Source organism: Myxocyprinus asiaticus, chromosome 29 (genome assembly GCF_019703515.2).
Source record: "Myxocyprinus asiaticus isolate MX2 ecotype Aquarium Trade chromosome 29, UBuf_Myxa_2, whole genome shotgun sequence".
Lineage (NCBI taxonomy): Eukaryota > Metazoa > Chordata > Actinopteri > Cypriniformes > Catostomidae > Myxocyprinus > Myxocyprinus asiaticus.
This window is the reverse complement of record NC_059372.1, coordinates 8,839,536-8,857,531: the sequence shown is the minus strand read 5'-3', so window position 1 is coordinate 8,857,531 and position 17,996 is coordinate 8,839,536. Positions and strand designations below refer to the sequence as shown.

The following is a 17,996-nucleotide window of genomic DNA, read 5'->3' as shown; positions in this document are numbered from 1 at the left end:
TCCTAATAAAGTGCTCAGGGAGTGTATATACGCTATAAAAAGCTTAATTTGGTAAATACTTAAATATAGAGCATTTTAACGGTGCTAAGTCTCCATTTCAAATTAAGAGTCCCTGGTGAATTTAGGGCTTGTTTAAAGTAGAAAGTCCCACATTATGCACCAAATCATTCTTACATAGTAAGGAAGGACGAAAAAAAGGAAAAACTAACGTTTTTTTTTTAACAGCCTTTAATCCATTTTAAAAACGATTGGCCAATAAATTGGTTTTCAGCCTTTTCCAACACCTTAGTTATCGATATCGGCAAAAATCCACTATCGGTTGACCTCTACTGCAGACATCTTTAGCAACAGTACTACACTACTTTTACATTTCTCTTTGAGAAATCGATAGTATCGGATAACATCAGTTAGTTATAGATTAGATTCCCTTGGCTTAAGCCCGTCCTATGGTTCAGCGCCAGGATTCTCGCTTGAACCTTCAGAACCTGCCGGAAGGCGATGACGGCAGGGTAGAGGAGCTTACCCCCAAAAGGAAATTAGAACCTAATTTAAACTTATATCCCCCAAAAGTAGAACTAAATTAATAGTTCAACTTGGGTGACCAGGTCTCAGCCGAAGGAACCTGAAAGAAGCAGAAATATTAGCAATAACTTGAATAAAACCTTATATGACTAGCAAACATAAAACAAACGGCATGTAATAGTGCCATACCCTGCAGATAGATGACTAGCTTTTTGAAATGGCATAGCTTCCGATGTGTCTTTGCAGACGAACTGCTCATGGAATGGGTGGCATTGCTTCGTGACGTGTCCTTGAAACAGACTGCCCATGAAATGGGTGCAATGCTTGCGTTGTGTCTGTGAAACAGACTGCCTATGAAATGGTTGGCATTGCCTTGTGATGCATTTCTGAAATGCAGTGTGTCTGTGAAACAGACTGCCCATGGATGGGGGCGACAATGCTTGCGATCTGTCTGTGAAACACACTGCCCATGAAATGTGTAGCAATTCTTACAATGAGTTTATGCAAACTACTACCTGTGGAATGGATGGCAGTGCTTGCAATGTGTCTCAGCAAACAGTGCACCCATGCGAAGTTGTGTGCAAGCTGTAATATGCTGAATACATAAATGTATATTGGTAAAGACGAACATATAATTAAGACACTATTTAACATTGGATAACTGCAATACATGGTTGGTACTTCCCCTTTGATTTAAAATATTCTAACTGGCAGCCATTATGCATGCTGTGCTGAGATTCCTGATTCAGTTATGTTGATGTGCAGTTGCCTACCGCTAGATGTCAGTGGCAAGCAGCGTGATGGATCCTTCTGTTTAAGAGAGAACGCTATAGTAAACGTTCTTACAAAGCATATCTGTGAAACAACATGAAGATCGGTGACTACTCTTGTAAAAGTTAACATTGATATTACTGATTGAAAAGCGATTACCAGATGCAGTATGAATAATATAATGGACGGTGAACAGTGAAACATTAATAACAGAAAAGCCTGAAACCCTAATTCCAACTATGGATAAGAATATCTCAAGGAAACATGAATCACTGTTACTACATAAAATTATAAGACATTGCCCAAGCATACTGGGCTACTAATTAAATTTCAGTAAAGTTTTAGCACCATAGCCTACTACTAGGTGTCAGAAGTTTCACAGCAACAATGATACTGCCCCTTTATAGGAGATGCGATTGTAGGCATCTGAAGAATATCAAATCAAGAGTTCTTGATTTAATGTGCGATAGGAACGACTAGCAGAAAACATGAAGCATCAGCTGAACTTAATGAAGATAATCAACAACGTACACTGAAAGTAGTTGTGCATAATCAACATGCATGATTTATGAGTATTTACCCTGATTCCCCATTACTGGGATATACTCGGGCATAAAATGCAGTTATAAACAGATGTAAACTGCGTGAGGCAGCCAAATGGCTGCAGGACACACAATCTTTCTTACACCTAACGTAAAGATAGATTTATAATGTGCATCGAATACTCTTGTAATGTGAAACATTGCCGCAAAATGAACATTGTCGCGATTGTTGATGCAGATAATGAATATAAATAATGAACAGTGAATAGAGGAACATGATGGCAGAACATCCACACCCCAAACGCCAACAGCTATTTGTTTGCAGTTGTTCCGTCAATAATAAATAGAAAACTTGCGTATCTTGTTGGATGAAATCGGGAGCGTGAGCATCAGGGTGAGTAGCCAAACAATGTATAATCCAAATGTTGAGCGACGGTTGCTTGAAAGGAAATGCATAGCGTATGCTTGTGTGTTTTGCTCACATGCGAGTGAAAGCAACACGGCATACAAGCAATGAGGCAGCTGTGGGACCTTATAAGGCATAGGCTAGATAATGATTGGATGAGATGCTGGAACTGAATGAATGAATGACGTAATGCTGCTACGAGACCTATCGCTTAGGCTTCCATTACCACTACTACCCTAGAAATGAAGTTGCATTCACAGTGATAACAAAAGTCACTGGAAGTCATTCGTTTTCAATCAGAATTGACAATTTTAGTCAGTGTCTATTGGCGATGCAAATAAGTTGAGACAAATTTGTCTTATTCAAACAAGATGTGATGCAATGCAGCAACTACCAACGGGTGTGAAGCTCATATTATCTCCCTGATGAAGTTGGATACTGTAGTCGAGTAGGAATACCTACTAGCGACCAACAGTACAGTGACTTGGAAACCTCAAGCGATTTAATCGCTGCCAGTGTGAACGCATCTTTGGTGTGTAACAATCATAGTAGCCTGAAGCAACTACAGATCATTATCTTTGCGGCTCCTTTTCCTTTGTACTAATTCAGAACAGATTGAGATGCTTTTTATCAAAAGAGTGCTGCTTTAGAACTACCCATTTTCTATTTGCAATACTCATCAGAGTTTTATATGCCATAATTATAAAGTGCTCTGTAAGATGTATTTTTCCTATGCAATCGAAATGAAAGGCATAGCTGGTTACCAGGCTGATTATGTTGTGTTTTGGATGCTGGCTCGCCAGGTTGTCCATCAGCTTTCTTAACTAGCTTATAGCTCAGCAAGACTACCTTGGTCAACCAGCTTCACCAGCTAGGGAATATCATTGCTTAGCTGGTAAACCAGCTAAACCAGCACAAAAGCAACATAAACCAGCCTAGATCAGCATGGAAATGTTTACTATGAAATCTATGCAGGGACAGTATTTATAGCAGTAATCCAAGGCTGATTGAATCTCACTATTAAGCCATACATAGTTTAATGGAATGTGTATTTACTACATTGTGCTGTTTTTGACCTTGTTTAGCTATTTCCGTGTCCGAAGCGGAGGCCTCATCACAACCATGGCATTTCCTAGACCTGCTGGCCAGCTCACAGAGCCGGCGACTGGACGAGCAGAGGAGCAGTGTGGACAGTCTTCCGGGTCTCCGGCTGAACCAGCGCCGCAGCCAGGATGTTCTCAGCAAACTCATGGCCTCTGCTGATGGCAAGGAGACAGATGAAGACTTCTTTGATATACTAATTAAGTGCCAGGTTGGTAGCTACAATTCGAGTCAAATTGAGTTTGAACTAAAATCTGGTCTCTTGGACTACGATCTGTCCTGTAAATGAAGCCCTTTTTTCTCAGTTTCAGTGTTGCCGTAGTTGAGGTTTTGGCTTTGTTGGGCAGTAAAGATCCTGAATCTCCAAAAACAATTGGCTAAAGCCCAAAGTATACTTCGGGTTCAATGTGAACACTTGGCATCTGTGTACAGTCAAATGCTAGCCTTTCAAAGTATACTTCACTTAACCATGCGCGCATACACGTATGACTGCTATGACAGACTGGACTATTTATCTTCAAGAGTTTAGACCCATATTGATGTCTTTATATTGTACTGGAGTTATACAAATGCAGGGATCTCCTGACCTCCTCACACATGCGCTCTAGATGTGCACATCCACTGTTGTTGTTTCCACATCTGTCTCCTGTTGTTTAGCAGTGATTACGTCTAGCGCTTCTTCGTGACAGCAACGGCTCAACTGTGAGTGTTGCCACCTTGTGGACCCACTAAGTGCAAATATTTCCAGGCGCATGCGCATTGATTATGCACGGTTAGAAAAATCAGGAGGTGCACATTCAGTGCTCGAGCAATCTCTTGTTGATGAAAATTGCGTCATGCGTCCTGTACACAAACGCTTAACGTTTGCGTCTGACCCAAGTATACTTAAGCGTACATTTCAATAGCAAATATTAAATCGGCAATAAAAAAATCGGACAAAAATGGTATGATGAATTTTGCTTCTTTAGCTGAAAAGATTACAGGTTGCTCCTGCTAAAGCATGTGCACATTTTCCAAGTAAGATGAGGCGGTGCCTTGACCAACCGGCTCTTTTACCAACTGGCGATTTGATGATGAACACGTTTCTGCTGGTAAAAAAAGAACATTTGTTGTAGTATGAATTAATTCCCAGACATACTTCATCAAAGATTTTATGACGTAATATCAACAACTGTGGATAAAATATACTCTGGTTTTGTTAAACAATAAGTTGCAGAGGCATTATGGGATAGAAAAGTGTCCAGTGAATCCGCGCTTTAGAATCTCACCGTATGTAGTAGGTCATCCGGGTATTTCTTGCCTACTCTTTTATGAAGGATTTGGACATACTACTCCATTGGCATACTGTTTTTGATATACTATATAGTAAGGAAATATGCATATTTAGACGCAGCCATTTCTCTGTTTGAACCCATGACACATGAGGGTCTGTCTCTTTATGACTATCTTTCTCGTGATTAGTACACCAAGGATGAGGTGTCATTGTTGACTGTTTAATTCTTAAAGGGATAGTTTACCCAAAAGGTATCTCATCATTTACTCACCCTCATACCATTTCAGATGTGTATGACTGTCTTCCTACTGCTGAACACAAACAAAGATTTTTAGAAGAATATATCAGCTCCGTAGGTCTATACAATGCAAGTCAACAGGGTCCAAAACTTTGATGCCCAAAAAGCATATAAAGGCTCCAATGGTTAAATCTATATCTTCAGAAGCTAAATGTTGTGTGTGAGAAACAGATCAATATTTAGGTCCTTTTTTCACTATAAATCTCCACTGTCAAACGTCCCTTCTTTTGTTTTTGGGTTTTCACATTCTTCATGCATATCGCCACCTACTGGGCATGGAGGACAATTTATAGTAAAAAAGGACTTAAATATTGATCTTTTTTTTTTTCATCAATCGTAGTGCTTCTAAAAATATGGATTTAACCACTGGAAACTTATGGATAACTGTCTTGCTGCCTTTATGTGCTCTAAGGTTTTGGACTCTTTTGACTTGCATTGTATGGACCTACAGAGCTGAGATATTTCTCTATAAATCTTCGTTTGTGTTCAACAGAAGTAAGAAAGTCATTCACATCTGGGATGGCATGAGGGTAAGTAAATGATGAGAGAATTTTCATTTTTGGGTGAACTGTCCTTTTAAGTGGATTTTTACATTTCACTTCTGTAGAATGGATTATGTTGGTTCATGACTGTTTTAAACAATGTGTTCAACAGCTGTTTTTTAAGGTCTCGCTGATTTTAAGTAACGGGCCATTTACAGAGAACACATTCTTGCTTTCAAAAAGGTAGACGCAGTGCAGTGAATGTAACCGAATGCAGGTGTCTCAAGATTTTTTGCATTTTAAGAAGTTGAAGACACGACATCTTAAAAATGTTGCACTCATGGTACAGCATAAAAAATAAATCCAAAACAGCGCTGACCGAAGCAAAAACACTCCATGTGTGAAAGACCCCTATGCTCTTATATCATCATCTTTTGTTGGTCCTGGAACAGCATTCCTGTGAAAGAAACAGTCTTAACACTCTCCCCTCCAAAATATAAATATGATTGTTTTTAGGTATTGGTATATATTTGCAGTTTTTAATCCATTATATGAAATATTGACATAATCTACCCATAAAGTTAGAGTGATAAGAATGATGTACAAGCCTCTAAGCTTAACCCTAACATGAATGCTACACACTGCTTGGCTGATAGAAATGTTGTTCCAGGACCAACGAGAATGTTGGATACATGTGCTTCTAGACTAAATCATGGTCACCGTGTTGCAACTCTGGTTTGCCATTCTTGCACAGGGATCCAGACTAGATGATCAGAGGTGTGCTCCACCACCTCCCCCAACCAGAGGCCCCACAGTCCCAGACGAAGACTTCTTCAGTCTCATCCTTCGCTCCCAGGCCAAACGAATTGATGAGCAGCGAGTTATCTTACCATCAGAAACAACACCTCTTCAGTCCTGACTGATCTTCTCTTTAAAAGCCTGGCTGGGACAGAGTCTCCATGAGACAAAAAATGAAGTTTTAGGAATTTGCAGCCTCGTTGAAGTCTCCTTGAGTCTTACCCATGAACTTGTGCCTTGTTTCAGCACACTGACAGTCAGACTCTACAAGGTTTTTCCCTTTTTGCTCAATATGAAGAATTTTCATAGGAGGAGATACATGAAGTTCAATAATTTACTTTTAATTTAGTCATAGATTTAGCTCAAGATTCCTACAACCATACTCTAAACTGGATTTACATGTGTCTGTGCAGAATAGAGAGAAGTTTCTTCTGGATCAGACTGAAACCACAATCTCTTCCTCAGGGATGCAATATGATGCACTGAAATGCATTTCATTCACCTGGATAACTGGATGGATTTTGGACATAATGAGCTGATACTGGACTTCAATATCAGACTCTATTTTATATATTTGTAACCCTAAACTTTGTATCATTTCTTGGGATTAGGCTTTTTTTTTTTTTTTTTTCTGCTTGACTTAAAATGTGTTTTGTATGATCTTTTAATACCAGCAAATCAATGTTGTATATTAATGTTTTTGATGTTTTAGAAACCAACAACAAGCTGTCTTCAAAAGTCTGTAGGTTGTATGTGAAAAGAAAATAATTTGTTCTCAAAAAAAGAAAGGACATAAGACTTTCTTAATTTTAAAGCTTAAGTACAGTTGAAGTCAGAAGTTTGCATACACTTAGGTTGAAGTCATTAAAATTAATTTTTTAACCACTCCACAGATTTAATATTATCAAACTATAGTTTTGGCAAGTCGTTTAGGACATCTACTTTGTGCATGACACAAGTCAGTTTTCCAGCAATTGTTTACAGACAGACTGTTTCACTTTTAATTGACTATCACAATTCCAGTGGGTCAGAAGTTTACATACAGTAAGTTAACTGTGCCTTCAAGCAGCTTGGAAAATTCCAGAAAATGATGTCAAGCCTTTAGGCAATTAGCCAACTAGCTTCTGATAGGAATTGGAGGCGAACCTGTGGATGTATTTTAAGGCCTACCTTTAAACTCAGTGCCTCTGCTTGACATCATGGGAAAATCAAAAGAAATCAGCCAAGACCTCAGAAAAAAATTGTGGACCTCCACAAGTCTGGTTCATCCTTGGGAGCAATTTCCAAATGCCTGAAGGTACCACGTTCATCTGTTCAAACAATAGTACGCAAGTATAAACCCCATGGGTCCATGCAGCCGTCATACTGCTCAGGAAGGAGACTCATTCTGTCTCCTAGAAATGAACGTAGTTTGGTGCAAAAAGTGCAAATCAATCCCAGAACAACAGCAAAGGACCTTGTGAAGATGCTGGAGGAAACAGGTAGACAAGTATGTATATCCACAGTAAAAGGAGTCATATATCGACATAACCTGAAAGGTTGCTCAGCAAGGAAGAAGTCACTGCTCCAAAACTGCCATAAAAAAGCCAGACTACAGTTTGCAAGTGCACATGGGGACAAAGATCTTACTTTTTGGAGATATTTCCTCTGGTCTGATAAAACAAAAATTGAACTTTTTGACCATAATGACCATCGTTATGTTTGGAGGAAAAAGGGTGAGGCTTGTAAGCCGAAGAACACCATCCCAGCCGTGAAGTATGGGGGTGGAAGCATCATGTTGTGGGGGTGCTTTGCTGCAGGAGGGACTGGTGCACTTCACAAAATAGATGGCATCATGAGGAAGGGAAATTATGTATTGAAGCAACATCTCAAGACATCAGCCAGGAAGTTAAAGCTCGGTCGAAAATGGGTCTTCAAAATGGACAATGACCCCAAGCATACCACCAAATTTGTGGCAAAATGGATTAAGGACAAAAAAATCAAGATATTGGAGTGGCCATCACAAAGCCCTGACCTCAATCCGATAGAAAATTTGTGGGCAGAACTGAAAAAGCGTGTGCAAGCAAGTAGGCCTACAAACCTGACTCGGTTACACCAGTTCTGTCTGGAGGAATGGGACAAAATTCCAGCAACTTATTGTGAGAAGCTTGTGGAAGGTTACTCAAAATGTTTGACCCAAGTCAAACAATTGAAAGGCAATGCTACCAAATACTAACACAGTGTATGTAAACATTCCCATTGGGAATGTGATGAAAGAAATAAAAGCTGAAATAAATCATTCTCCCTACTATTATTCTGACATTTCAAATTCTTAAAATAAAGTAGTGATCCTAATTGACCTAAGAGAGGGAATGTTTTCTATGATGAAATGTCAGGAATTGTGAGGAATTGTATCTCTATGTTTGACCAATGACAGACGGGGGTGGGCGTATTCAGAAAGCTTATTTAGAATTTTGCAATTCTGTTTGGTGGCGCTAGTGGCAAAGAAATGTAATACTTCAGCTTTAAACAGCCCCATTTTTAATAGAGAGACCTCATCTCAATTCAATAGGATGCATCATGTCACTTCGAGTTTTCACAAGGCTGCACGGGAAGTTATGAGAGTAACCTTTTTTCTTTTTACATTTCATTAGTCATAGTATTTTAAAAATGAGAATTCAGTCTCGGCTAATCCTGCTGAATTACACCAGAGACTATTTAGCAGAGACGGGCCACTACTAATAAAATTAATGGGATAAATTGGAACGCCCAACAGTCAACAGATGTAGAAAGGAAGTTCTGCCTTACAGGAAAAAGAGCCAATCAGCTTTTAGATACAGACATCGCCTGTCAATCAACTTTGAATGCGCATGTCCGTTAGCTATACAATATGGGAAAATTTTGTTTTTTATCGTAATCTGAGGTAAAGAAGCACAATTTATGGTAGCAGTGTTGTCCCATTTTATTGCTGATTTGAAATATGTTCTTTGATCGTAATCTTGACCAACTGTTTTGGAGATTTCAGTTTTCCCCATTCAAGTAGTTAGGAGCTGCACTTTCATAACTGGAAATAGCAGGAAATAGCTTCCCGGGAGCATCCCAAAGATGGCCGCCAGTGGACTGACATGCCAGAAAGACTTTTATTACACATCACAAATTTATGGAGCCCAACTAAGGTCATGTAGGACGAAAAATTAGAGCTGCTTATCTTGTAATCTGTACTCACAGATTTGTAAACCGTTGCCTCATTTAACAATTAGTGCCCACAGTTTTTTTAAACCATACCCTCGATTTTACAATCCGTACCCACAGATTCATTAAACCATACCTCAATTTTGCAATCCGTACTCACAGTTTTGCAAACTGAACCCTTGGATTCTCAACTGAACCCCAAGTGAATAAAAAAACAATGATAACTGACATGATTCAGTATGCTGGAAATATTTTATTAAGGCTAAGGTTACATAAAGGACAGAAAAACCATCACCATTAAACACAAATTTTTGAGTTTTCTAAAGTTTTCAATCAAGTAGATAGACAGATGGCATGTTTTTTTATGAGAAAAACAGGCAAAAAAAAAAAAAAAAGGAAATATTAAACTTGAAACTTTTTAATCATTATTGAGTACATCATTTATAATCTCTCTTAAATGAAGTAAACCCATAAATGCCACATCTGAAAATACTACTAAAAGGAAAAAATTTAATTACCAAAGGTTACAGCTTGTAGGTTAAGAGGAACTAACAGCTGCTATTTGATTCTGCAAATTAATGTGAAAAGAATATTGAAAGGTTTAACTGGCACATGGTTGTCGCTAGCGCTTTCTTTTCAGTGGAGACGTTTCCATTCCTTTGGTTATTTGATTGCCTTAACATTACTTATTGACAACGATGTTGGCAAATCCATGCACCTGGGTGAGCTGAGGACAGTCGAGTGAGGTCAGAAGCTTTTGAGGGCCGCAGCGTAAGGGAACAAATCTCTCCGTCAGGCACACTGTGGCTTGGCTTGCAATTTCGCTGAGAAAAAGAGATTATTATTATTATTATATAACCGCCAAATCTGTATGGCTATGCATAGTGCTTCTCCAGTACCATTTGTAGTTATTCAATATTGTAATATATAAGAAGCTTTTAAAATGATGTATTACCCATAGTTAACAATTCTGGGATGCAGCAGTCCCAGTCCCACAAAACGGAAGACCACGTTCTTCAGGGCGCAATGAAGTGGGTTCTGGAAGGTGACTTTAACTGCCACCTCTTTGCCCACAATTGCATCACATACAGGCTGTGAAGAACCCCATACATTACATTAATACCCTTGAGTTGCAAGACAGTCAGGCAAAATATATTGTGTCATTGACAAGCAGAAAGACCAGCTTGTGAAATCACAGCGTTTTACTCACAGAAATTACAAGATCGGGTGTGCGCAGTCTGAAGTTGTACTGGGTGGCCACAACTTGCTTAGTCTGAGTGACCTGTCCAAAGAGATTGAGCATCAGTGGAGCATGATCCACCAGGTGATCTTTATACTCATCATAACGCAGGGTCCATTCCAGACTCCTGGCTGTTAAGGGTAAAACAGAAAAACACTGAATTAATACTACTAAATATAAATAGTAATCAGCCTCATCATGACAAGATCTCTCATTCTGAGAGCAGAATGCAACTACTTGATATCAAGCATCTTTCATTCCTCACATTCATTGGGCTTGAGGTCAATGCATGTCTGATCTCTCTTCAGTAAGGCCTTGTGGATGCCGGTGTAGAACATGGATGTTGCATGGCTGTAGAGTGTGAGGCTACGAGGTGAGCTGCATTTATTTTTCAGATTGATGCTAAGCACAGCATCCTTGCCGATACATGGTCCCTCCCCCTGCAGGCCGACTTCACACACTACTTCCTCAGTGCAGGGCAATGGGTATGTGCATCGCTTGGAACCATAGCGACAGGCATTGTCCAAAGCGGCATGCTTCTCCTCCGTACCTGATGAATGAAAGCACAGAAAACTTCACAGTCGATTGTCCTTCAGGGATTTGTGTGATCAGTAATCTCTGTTATGCTTAGTGATGGAAATCATAAGAAATGTAACCATTCTGGTTCTGATCGGATTCCGGTTTCTTAATGGTGCCATTGACAATTTTTTAAGTACTTTTGAGGTAGAAATATTTGTAAAAAAAAAAAAAAAAGAAAAGAAAACATATTGGTTTTTACTGCCTCCAGAAGAACTGGCTCATAATAGTAATTTATTAGAGAATCGGACTACACTGGTCGTGCTGTATTTTTGATTCGGTAAAAACACCTGGCTCGTATGAGTCATTAGTGCAAGAATCGAACTACACTGGGAATCGGACTACACTGTTCATGCAGTGTGTTTCTCATTCAGTAAAAAGAACAGGGTCATAAGAGTCATTGATTCGGGAATCTGACTACACTCATCACGTCGTGTTTTTGATTTACTAAAAAGAACCGTCTTCTAAGAGTAATTTGTTTGGGAATCAGGCTACACTGGTCACACTGTATGTTTTTGATTAATTTAAAAGAACAGGCTCATAAGAGTCATTAGTTTGGGAATAGGACTGCACTGGTTGCACTGTATTCTTTTGATTCAGTAAAAGGAAACTGCTCGTAAGAGTCATTTGTTTTGCAATTGGACTACACTGGTCATGCTGTGTGTTTTTGATTCACTAAAAAGAACTAGCTCATAAGTCATTCGTTCAGGAATCAGATTTCACTGGTCGTGCTGTATGTTTTAATTCACTAAAAAGAACCAGCTCATAAGAGTCATTCGTTCGGGAATCAGAATGCACTGGTCACCCTGTATGTTTTGGGTTCAATAAAAAGTCATCTGGGAATCAGGGTTTTGGAGGCTTTCATCCCTTTATTACATATAGTGAAGTTAATGAGGAGAGCGGGGGAATGGGATTGGGACATGTCACACATGGGACTTGAACTTAAGCACTATAACTCAACATGGCTCAATCATTTGTACTAAGGGCTGCACCACAGCTCCAACCAATTCAGATGTTTTAGAAGCGTTTATGGCACGTATGTGTGGGTTTTTCACCTAGTGCATGTTTATAAAGGTGAGTGATATCAACTCGTTGATCTGAGCCAACAGCCTTGGTGCTGATGCAGTGACCGACAACATCCTTCTCAACATGGACAACATCAAAGGTTCCATTACATTTCCGCTGCCAGTAGACTCTATCATTGTTTACCTAGAATGCAAAGAACCAAAGTTCTGAATGAGAGCATACAAGAGAAGTATCTGATAGAGAAACTAATTCAGGAATCATAAATCATTTATAATGAAATCATGGAATGCTAATGGATGCGTACTTCGGCGAAAAGGAAGGGCGCGTCATGCTTCAGGAAGATCTGGCCGCTACGAAGTGCAGCAACAGAGGTGGGGCCGCAGCGGTAGAAGCCCTGGCTGGTCAGCTGAGGAGTTGAATCAACCACCTGCCAACCTCCAAATCCAGATGGCAGGTCTGGCCGGGTCATCCAGGCCTCATTCCACACGTGGTAGTTCCTAGAGAGAAGACAGAAGTACAAAACTTTCACCACTTTGGAATGTTTCAAGTATTTTTGGAGATCACAATAGTAAACAGATTTAGACACTAGCAACAAAACTATTTCTGGTTCAAGGATGTTACATATAAGAATAGGTCTGTACAGAATCTTACCAGATTGAATCACGGTTTAGATGATCAATTAGCTGAAATTTCTCATCTAAATAGACATCCGTTGTCAAGCAAACATCAGTGTCATGAGCAGATAAGAAGTTTGAAATGGGACGAGTGGGGATGCCTAAACACCTCAACACTATGAGAAGAAAAAAAATATGTGTATTACACCACATCACTTTGTCAAACCCATTTTCTGCTTATCCATTTTGTATAAACTCTTACCCGTGTTGGTGACTCCAGCAAAGGCCAAGCTCTGTCCATATTTGACAGGCACTCCTCCACATTTGTGGTACTGCTTCAGAATAGCACTGCTACCACACCAGGCTGTAGGAGAAATTCCACCTCCGTAGCAGTTTGACCAGTTACCCATCAACACACCACAGTCTTTGTTGGCAATAACCTATCAGAGGGAGATGCTTGGAAGTATTATTTACAATGCTTGCATAGCAACTTTTTTTCAAGGGGTGCTGTGCTCAGAATAGAGCCAATCCGGCTGTTTGCAAGTCTTCAAGACATTTGAGACAACACAGTATGACAAATCAGGCTGTTGATTAAAATAAAATAAAGTCTCACCATGTCAGATGCCACTCTGGCGATATTAATGGGGCTTCCCCATCCTGAGCAAGGAGCAGAACTCTTCTCCAACACATACAAACACGCAGCCAAGACTCCCTCATCAAACTAAGAATCAGATAGCAAGGAAATTAGATACAGTATAAGGTGTCGAGTTTTGTGCTTTATGAAATTATTGTACATCTTCGAAACGTGACATAGAATGTCAAATGAGATTTTCTGCAGTTACTGAAGCAAATTCTGCTGCATATGCTTATTGCTTTTTCTGTTCTTTATGAATGAAAGCGCAGCGCTTACTTGACCAAAGCTCCATGTTCTGCTGCCAATCTGATGCTTCGTTCCATAGTAGATTTTGCCCATGTCATTCAGCACATACTCGGATCTCTGTGCCTCGTCTTCCAGGTACACGCAGTCATCTGATCAAAAGAAAGAGAATGTTGGAAATGTACTGCAAGTGAAAACTTTCATATGATTCTAATAGTGCTTTATGTATTTTCATAATTCAGTTTAACTTTCATAGTTTTAAGAGTCAGATGGGATTTAAAAATGTATTGAAATACTTCAAGGATTTATAACAATCATTCACTATTACTGATTGATAAATGATCAGATTTCTGGAAAATATCCAATTTTATACATTTGAGACCATTTTTTCTAAGCCTAGCAAAAATGCAATGCTGGGCATTAGTGGACAAACCTTTTCTATATTCACACTATGGAGCCTATTCAGTAAATCATAGATAAACTATTCCAAAATTAATTTCAGCTGGTTTCTGTGCTTTTCCATCATTAAAAAGATCTTGGTTTTATGGTGTTAATGGTACATGAAATATAATACATAACATAGGTATGAGTTTTTTACTGTTTTGATTTTTCAGCAAATATATTATCAATATCAATAGTCTTCACTAGTTTTAAACAGTCTTAACTGCTCATGAAAAATCATTATGTTAAATTGTATTCACTCTTAATAATAGTGTTATGTAAGTTACTTAAATATAGTAATCCACTACAATTGACTAATTATTTATCTAAAATTTTAATCAGATTACTTTATTAATCACGTCATTAAAAAGTAATCACATTACTGATTACTTTACTTTTAAGTTACTTTCTAAAACACTTCCAAATAATGTCTATATTTAGTTTTTGTTCATTGTTACACACAAGTCATACACTACATTTCTCCTTCACAAAAACTCGTTATGGGGCCATAATTCATGTATTCTACATAAATAGTGTATTAGAAATAAGCATAACCCTATAATGAACTTAAAAGTAATTAAATAAATTGAAAGACAGTAACTGCAATCTGATTACAAGAATTTAAAATGTAATGCATCACACTACTTTGTTGACTAAAAAGTAATTAAATTACAGTAACTAATTACTTTGTAATTTGATTACACCCAACACTGCTTAATAATAAAGGTTTTGTATCGGCATGCATGGTTCCATAAAGAACCTTTAACATCCATGGAACCTTCTCATTTTACAAAAGGTTCTTCGTAATGGAAAAAGGTTCTTTAGCCTATAAAAAGCTTCTTCTTTGGGGAACCAAAAATGGTTCTTTTAATGCATTGCACTGATGTGAAACTCCCAAATGCATGAATTCCAAACTTACCCTTACTGTTTAAAAAAACAGTGGTGAAATTACAATTTGGTGAAGTTACAATTTTGAAACATTCCAACTCGGAGGTTGGAAACAACCCCAACAAAATATGCATAGAAATCAAAATTTCTATAACAAATGGTTAACTTAAAAACTCTCAAGAAGGATACATATATATTTTTCATCAGTATCAATGCTTGGGTCTCTGAGGGTTAAGTCTCATTCTCTCCTCATACATACCTCTACACCAGGAGTTGAAAAGCATGTAAATGTCATTTTCAGGGACGCATGGTGAAATGTATCTGCTGCCTTGACAGTGTGTTACGACATTGAGCTGGTATCGTCCAATGCAAGCAGTTGGAACCGAGTTAATACTGAGTTTGATTCGGTTTTGTCCCCGTTCAACAATCTTTGCCCCCCAGCAATTTTTCTTAAACTCATCCACCAATGGAACAATCACGTACGTTCCATCCCGGATTGATGGGATATGACCTGTAAAACAAAGAAAAGATCACAAAATTACAATGAGGGTAAAAATAATAAAACCGTTTGAATGTCGGTTCAGTCTCTCAAATACAGTATGTGTCCCAAGCCCGGCTACAGCTCTAAGATGTAAGGTGACCATAGGACCTAGCGGGTGGGCAAAATAGTTTGAGGGGTGGGGGTGTAGTTGCCAATGTGGGCCAAGTTCATGACCGGGTGGGCCAGGCCCCTCCTGTAGAGCTGGGCCTGATGTGGCCTCCTCTACATATATATGAATGTCCACTGTTGTCATGTGGCAAAGTCACAGATCAGATGATATAACTAACCTAGTTTCAGCTCAAGGTGAAGTTGGTCACAGCTTGGATTAAAAGGTCGGGACAGATCAACCCACATATTAAAACACTGTCCTCTGCGGACGATGAGGTGATCATCAAGGAAGCAGTTTGTGTGATGCTCCAGTCGATTCTGTCCAGTCCTGCACTTCAGGAGGTCAACTTTACAGACCCGCAGGGCAACGTCTGATTAAAATAAAAAGCACAGAATATTAATTAATCCCCAGACAGGTAATTAATTGAGATATTATGAGGTAAAATGAAAAGAACACATTTCCATTTCCACTTACCATCGGCTCCACAGACACGCTTGGTTAGGCAATCATCTGCACAATCCTTGATCAGAACTTCCTTGCAATCGTAATCACGGCATGGTGTGACATAGTTGCAAGGGTTAGCACAAGGGTTTGCACATGGGTTGGCAAATGGGTTCACACAAGGGTTGAAGTGCGGGTTGACCCAAGGGTTAGTGCAAGGGTTAACACAAGGGTTGACATAGGGGTTGAAATCCAGGGTTAACACAAGGATTTGCACAAGGGTTGACCCAAGGGTTGGCACCTGGATTCACACAAGGGTTAGTGTAAACTGGTGCACATGCTCCTTTCCAGAAATCGTCCTCCTGCAGTTTAATAGCTGGGAAACGGCCGACAGTGCAGAGGTTACTATAGGGTCTCTTCACAAAAGGCATGCTGTGAAAAAAACGAAAGAAACAAAAAAGAGAGATTGTGAGAGGATGAATGAAAATCAGTTTGACTGGATGAGCACAAAGCTCGAGTCATTTTAGGTGTATGACCAAGGTCTCTTGATGCCTGTGCAAAGTTTTTTCCCCAGAAAATCGCAGCCTCAAAGTCCATGAGCATTCAAAGAAATAAGTCAGGTCACCAGCACGTCCTTCACAAGCTTCAGTTACTGGACATCAAGGTAAGAACATCTTAGCATGTGTCTACACAAGGCTGCTTTCAGTCAGTTTAAAAGCTGGCAAGAGATTTCTAGAAACCCACATGCAAATGTTGCAGACTATATTGTATGGAAGCCCTGAACCGCAAGGTGAAAAAAAAAAAAAACACTAGGTAGCTTTTTATATATATATATATATATATATATATATATATATATATATATATAAATGGTAAATATGGAACCACAACTTTTGCTGCTAATAAAAAAAAAATTTTTTTTTTTACAATAACAATAATTTACTTTGGCTCAATGAAGAACTTTAATGACTTGAAACATTGGTATTTACAGTGAAATCTGCATAATACCTATTTAAATAATCATAACACAAAAATAAAAGGATTCAGAAATAGTAGTCTACTAAACATATTTTTAGATTTCTAACCAGCATCCGATATACAAAGGCAACTTAACCTACAGTATAAATTATGAATGTCTGTTTGCTAAAAGCAATGAATATGTCCAAATTTCAATCAGATATCAAGTTTAAAATAATGTTTGAGTTGATTACTTACATGTTTTTACTCCTTGAGAACTCAGGGAACTTGAATTACTAAAACGTACTGAAACGTCTTGCCTTAACCAGCTCTTCTTTTGCTGTAACGATTCTCGTCACAGCAGCCCGTTATATATTCACTTCTCCATCTCCTCCCCATCCACATGTCATAACTGAAGACTGGTAAGAATGGTCCTTTAATGACAGAGAAGAAAGGATTTTGGGTGAGTCACTCATGTTCATTTTAATGGCCTCTTTTAGATGATTAATTAAACAAATTATCTTCTTAGTATAATTGTTCTGAACTGATAGGCAGAGCTGTTATTAGAAATTCCAGAGAAAGGAGCAGGTAATGATCATATAAGTTGCTGAATCAGATGTCACATATAGGGACTCCATATCTTATTATTTTTTTTATTTTTTTTGACTATATATACATATTTATATACAATTTTCATTAGATTTTCATGTTTATATTTATGTCCCCTGTTTATGTTCATCTTCTTATATTGTTTTAGAGAGCAGCGTGTGTTACACTGATTTAAGAAATTGTCTAGTTAATTTCCTGCATTTAAATTTCCTTAAATATTATTAATAGAAATTACATGATAATTTCTTCTGTTAGTTTTAGTTTAAAGGCATGCTACTGATACGTGGCAACCTGGTCATGTAGAGTTGCTGGC

General features: G+C 38.6%; 1 protein-coding gene and 1 pseudogene across 3 annotated transcripts in view; one reads left to right on the top strand and one right to left on the bottom strand.

Annotated features, from left to right (window-relative positions):
* LOC127419988 (G-protein-signaling modulator 2-like) overlaps positions 1 to 8,531 on the top strand; it is a 42,013-nt gene extending 33,482 nt beyond the window's left edge. For all 3 annotated transcript variants that reach the window (XM_051661872.1, XM_051661871.1, XM_051661870.1), the window contains exons 13-14: positions 3,327 to 3,553; positions 6,150 to 8,531. In XM_051661872.1, the coding sequence (XP_051517832.1) occupies positions 3,327 to 3,553; positions 6,150 to 6,314 (392 nt within the window). In that variant the 3' untranslated portion in view covers positions 6,315 to 8,531. The remainder of the gene's footprint in view (positions 1 to 3,326; positions 3,554 to 6,149) is intronic.
* Positions 8,532 to 9,597: 1,066 nt separating this feature from the next.
* Positions 9,598 to 17,629, bottom strand: LOC127419987 (protein-glutamine gamma-glutamyltransferase K-like; annotated as a pseudogene).
* Between the last annotated feature and the right edge of the window lie 367 nt (positions 17,630 to 17,996).